Source organism: Lactuca virosa, chromosome 4 (genome assembly GCF_052849685.1).
Source record: "Lactuca virosa cultivar CGN04683 chromosome 4, Lactuca_virosa_CGN04683_v6, whole genome shotgun sequence".
NCBI lineage: Eukaryota > Viridiplantae > Streptophyta > Magnoliopsida > Asterales > Asteraceae > Lactuca > Lactuca virosa.
The window spans coordinates 99,890,784-99,895,614 of record NC_136429.1 but is presented as its reverse complement, the minus strand read 5'-3'; the positions used below and the strand labels follow the sequence as shown (position 1 = coordinate 99,895,614).

Genomic DNA, 4,831 nt, shown 5'->3' with positions numbered 1-4,831 from the left:
TGGGAGGCATAAGGATGGAGATGACGGCTGGAGATGGTTTGATTAGGGTTACAGTGGTTTTAAAAAGCCTAGTAGCCGAAGTCAATGGTTACCATAATTATAGGATATTATTTGTGGAAACTAATTATCAAATTACCTATTTACCCTTATTTATTTATTTAATTATTTATTTATATTTTAAATTTTGATTGGCCCACATTTATGCATACAATAACACAATACTTACTTAAAACACCTGAACCTATCTCTCTCTCTCTCTATATATATATATATATATATATATATATATATATATATGAAGGTTGTAAAAATCATTTGACGTTAGCTAGTCGGTGGACTGGGGTTAAGGGATTAATCGGCTAGGCGGAGATTAACCGTTGGATTAATCGGAGACCATTAATTGCTAATTTGTTAGATTTTAAAAATTGATTATGTCTAATATCATATAAAAGTTCGTAAATACCACTAATATCATAACCAAATAGGTTAATATGATTAATACAACACTAACCATACCTCAGATAGTTTCTATTGAGATATAACTTCTTGAAAGTGTTAAAATTTCATCGGGTTCTACTATTTCACTCATTGTGTATGCAGTGATTAATCGTTAGACGCCCTCTAATATGTCGAGTAGCGTATAGGGATTAATCGAAGATTAATCGGGACCTAGTCGGGATTTTTACAACACTGATATATATATATATATATATATATATATATATATATATATATATATATATATATATATATATATATATATATATATATATATATATATATATATATATATTCGTTACAAGTTAGGGCTTAAGGGCCGTTTTTTTGTCCATCGTCCTGGGCATTTGAATTCTTAGGACCGGCCAGACTTCAAGGTTTTGGTGAGGGACTTACATTTTAACATCCGTGGCCAACATTCAAGCTTGGTGTGTGAAATTCCAAGTCACGAATTTTCCAGGTCTCGTTTTTAGTTTTCAAATTCTGGGAACACTAACAAAACGGGTACATTCTTTCCTTAGCTATATTTTAATTGCATGCGTTGGAAATTTGATCACAAGTGGTATTGCTATGGATTTTGCTTAAGAATTTTAGTTGTGCCCGTATTGTTGAAACTTTGGTTAGAATTATTGGAACCTTTGTGGTGATTTGTGGAACCTTGATTATAATAAAGTACAAGCGCATAAATCTTAAAATGACCATTCAAGAAATATGAAAACCGCAAGTTTATAGGGGAAAAAGAATTAGTATTGGCAAATAATGTTGCGATACATTATTATTTAGAGAAATTAAATATCCTCCTATCTTTTATTCCTACTTTTCTTCCTACCTATTTACGATGATTATAGCACAACACTAATATTATGTTGTAGAAAAGAAAAGAGATGTTGCTTGTGTTTCATTAGTTTCTTGCCACATGGATGCGAAGTGCAAAAGAAAGCTTTTTTAAATAGAGTTGGTGACAGACAATTTTACTTTTCTGAGAAAATGTTAATGTTAAGTGCTTGATGACACACAATTTCATTATTTTTGGCCAAATTGGACACGCAATCATGGGCAAGTGTTTGATGAAATGACTAAAAGAGATTACTTTTTTCTATTCTAGTATCGGATTAGATTTATGTTATTCTTTCTGATCATGACTCATTGACGAAGCCAAAATGGTTGTCTAACCAATGTTTGTACAGAGGATGCTCTGTTTGCTGCTAGGCTGTATTATGAGTGATGGATTTATCAAGAATGTGAATATGATACGTAGTTTAATGAGAGTTATATGTTACTTTTGGCATGCACGTATGTTTTTGCTAAAAAAAAAAATTGTAACTTATCTAATCAATTGACATGGTCCTAGGGACCTGGCCTTATAAAAACCACTCTAGGCCAGTCTCAAACTTAGTTCTATTTATGTACCTATATGCAAAACATGAGCCTTTAAGTGTAGAACCAACAACGTGCTATGTAAATAAAATAAATCAAACAAAAACCAACTCATGAGAATTGCATATGCTAATTTCTCTAAACAGCATACTGACATAGCATCCAAAAATTCACTGAGTTGCACTGTTTAACATAAAGTAATAAAATAAAGACCAACTTAAATATAAGATACCATAGTTTAATTAACGACCATGATCTGAGAACTAAAATTCTCGCATGCATATAGACTCTAGATATTCCTTCATTGCGTGAACCTTATCAAGAGATGCATCTTGGTGGTTCTCGATCCACTTGATCGTGTCAGCAATCACGCGCTCCATTTCATTCAACCTCACACTGTACGCCATATTTTTTAAATTCTTCTTCATGTTGTATATGCAGTCCTCTAAAGCATTGAATGCACTAACTTTCTTATTGTATTCTTCATCCTCGTGTTTGTACTTCTCAGCATCTTTTATCATCTTCTCAATCTCTTCCTTGGAGAGTCTTCCATTTTCGTTGGTAATCCTGAGTTTAGTCGTCTTGCCTGTTGATAATATCTGGACTGTGACTGTGAGGATACCATTTGCATCTATTTCAAGGCACACATCGAGTTTTGCAACTCCTTTTGGAGCCGGTGGTATTCCAGAAACTTTCAACATCCCCAACAAATGGTTATCTTTAGATCTAGCTCTTTCACCTTGATACACCTTCATATCCTCGAAAGTTTGGTTGTCAGCGCATGTAACATAAATTTTTGATTTCTTCATAGGTATCTGAGTGTTCCGTGGGATCACCACATCAAATCTTTCGCCTTGTGTTTCGACACCAAGAGACAAAGGAGTGACATCCAATAACACCAAATCTCTACACCTTTGATCACTGTTACCACTTAACTTTGCACCCAAAACCGCTGCACCGTATGCAACAGCCTCATCAGGGTTTAGGCTCTTGTATAACTCCTTCCAATAGAAAAGTTTCTGCAACATAGATTGGATCTTTGGTATTCTAGTTGAACCACCAACAAGAATCACATCGCTTACCCATGAAATCTCCATCTTTGCATCACTTAAACATGTCTCTAGAGTCTTCATGCACCGATCAAAATAATCCATGTTGAGCTCTTCAAATTTAGCTCGACTGAATTTCATAGAGAAATCAATCCCCTCATGCAAGCAATCTAGCTCGATTGAGGTCTGAGTATCACATGAGAGAATCCTTTTTGCTTTCTCACAAGCACATCTAAGTCTCCCTAATGCTTTTTTGTTAGGTATCAAGTCTTTTTCCCATTTCCTTTTGAATTCTCGAACACAGTGATCCACCATGCGGTTATCGAAATCCTCACCTCCCAAATGTGTGTCACCAGCAACGGCTTTCACCTCAAACGTACCCCCTTTCAAAATGGTCAATATAGAGACATCAAAAGTCCCACCACCAAGATCAAACACAAGAACATTCTTCTTTTTCTCTTTAGTTTTGAAGGGCTCTAGACCATAAGCAATTGCAGCTGCTGTAGGCTCATTGATCATGCTAATGATGTTGAGTCCAGCAATGGCTCCGGCATCCTTTGTCGCTTGACGTTGTGAATCGTTAAAGTAAGCCGGAACCGTTATCACTGCATCTTTTACAACTTTTCCAAGGTATGACTCAGCAGTTTCTTTCATCTTCCCAAGAATCATGGATGAAATTTCTTCAGCCAAAAATTTCTTCGTTTTTCCTTTGTAGGAGACAACTATCTTTGGTGTGTCGGCTGGGCCTTCTATGACCTTAAAAGGCCACGATTTCATGTCATCCTGCACTTTGGAATCACTGAACGTCCTTCCAATCAACCTCTTAGCATCTGAACATACAAAGTTAATTAATCAAGTCATTAGCAAAGTGAAATTATGGAAATCAACTATATCAGATTTTAAGTCCCTCAACCGGCGATCTAGGGGTAGATTTCTTGGTTGATATTTAAATGAAAAAATATAATATGTATAGTAGACGAATATGCAAAGAGAGAGAGCTAGATCCCAGTCCACGACATAATGAAAATATACTATAATTATGGTCACATGCAGTAAATTAATGTAATTAAGACTTTCCACCATTCTCAACCAAAAAAGCAGTCTAGCTAGTATTTAAAAAACCCTTGATGAACTTTATAATGGAACAATGGGGTAGGTAACGTTGCTTCAAAACTCAAAAGATTAGTTTATAACTTAACATGGATCAAAGACTTCGGTGGATATTAGATTCCACTGTTGATGATTCTGATCTAGCGGACTGTTCTTAATATAGAATTTCCTTAATCAGAATAATATAACAACATTCAATAAAAACATTTTTTTTTGTAAAAAAAGCTCACCAAATATTGTGTTAATAGGGTTCATAGCCGCTTGGTTCTTGGCGCCATCGCCAATGAGACGTGCTTCATTAATGAAAGCAACACAAGACGGTGTCGTTCTATTGCCTTGATTGTTGGGAATGATTTCGATGCGATCATACTTCCAAGCTGCAACACATGAATAGGTTGTTCCGAGGTCAATGCCGATGGCCGGTACGTCGTCGTCACCTCTTTTCTCCATTCCACCCAAAATTCTAAATAAATCAATTGTTTGCTTTCACTTTACACCATGACTTGTCTATATACAGTTAGAATTCGTATACGTATAGGATTATACTTCCTATTTACTTTCCTTATTTGCTTTATCTACCGGCCTAAGTTTCCTAGCTAGATAGGTTCTTTATTTAGTTTTGTTTTTCTCCTCTTTATGTGATCGGAGTTGATATCTGCACACATTTATTTTATCTAAAGTTAATTTTTTTTTTTTTTTTTACTTTTACCCTTATATTAAATTTACAAAAACAAAGAAAAGAAGAAGATAAATAGGTTTTATACGTGCCCCACCTGATAACATTTAAGCTGTCTTTT

The 4,831-nt window shown here is 34.9% G+C and overlaps 1 protein-coding gene across 1 annotated transcript; it reads right to left on the bottom strand.

The window, feature by feature from the left end:
- Positions 1-2,005: 2,005 nt before the first annotated feature.
- LOC145106672 (heat shock cognate 70 kDa protein-like) lies at positions 2,006-4,497 on the bottom strand. Its single transcript, XM_079043618.1, has 2 exons — positions 4,265-4,497; positions 2,006-3,754 (listed from the first exon to the last, which is right to left on the bottom strand). Exons 1-2 carry the CDS (start codon positions 4,482-4,484, stop codon positions 2,139-2,141), a joined length of 1,836 nt encoding a protein of 611 aa, XP_078899744.1. The 5' UTR covers positions 4,485-4,497; the 3' UTR covers positions 2,006-2,138.
- Positions 4,498-4,831: the final 334 nt, after the last annotated feature.

Bases quoted from the DNA above. Each gene is read 5' to 3' on its own strand.
- LOC145106672 (XM_079043618.1), bottom strand. From the start codon at position 4,484: ATGGAGAAAAGAGGTGACGACGACGTACCGGCCATCGGCATTGACCTC. The intron at 3,755-4,264 runs GTGAGCTTTTTT...TTGTATGTTCAG, and splicing joins CCCTATTAACACAATATTTG to ATGCTAAGAGGTTGATTGGA.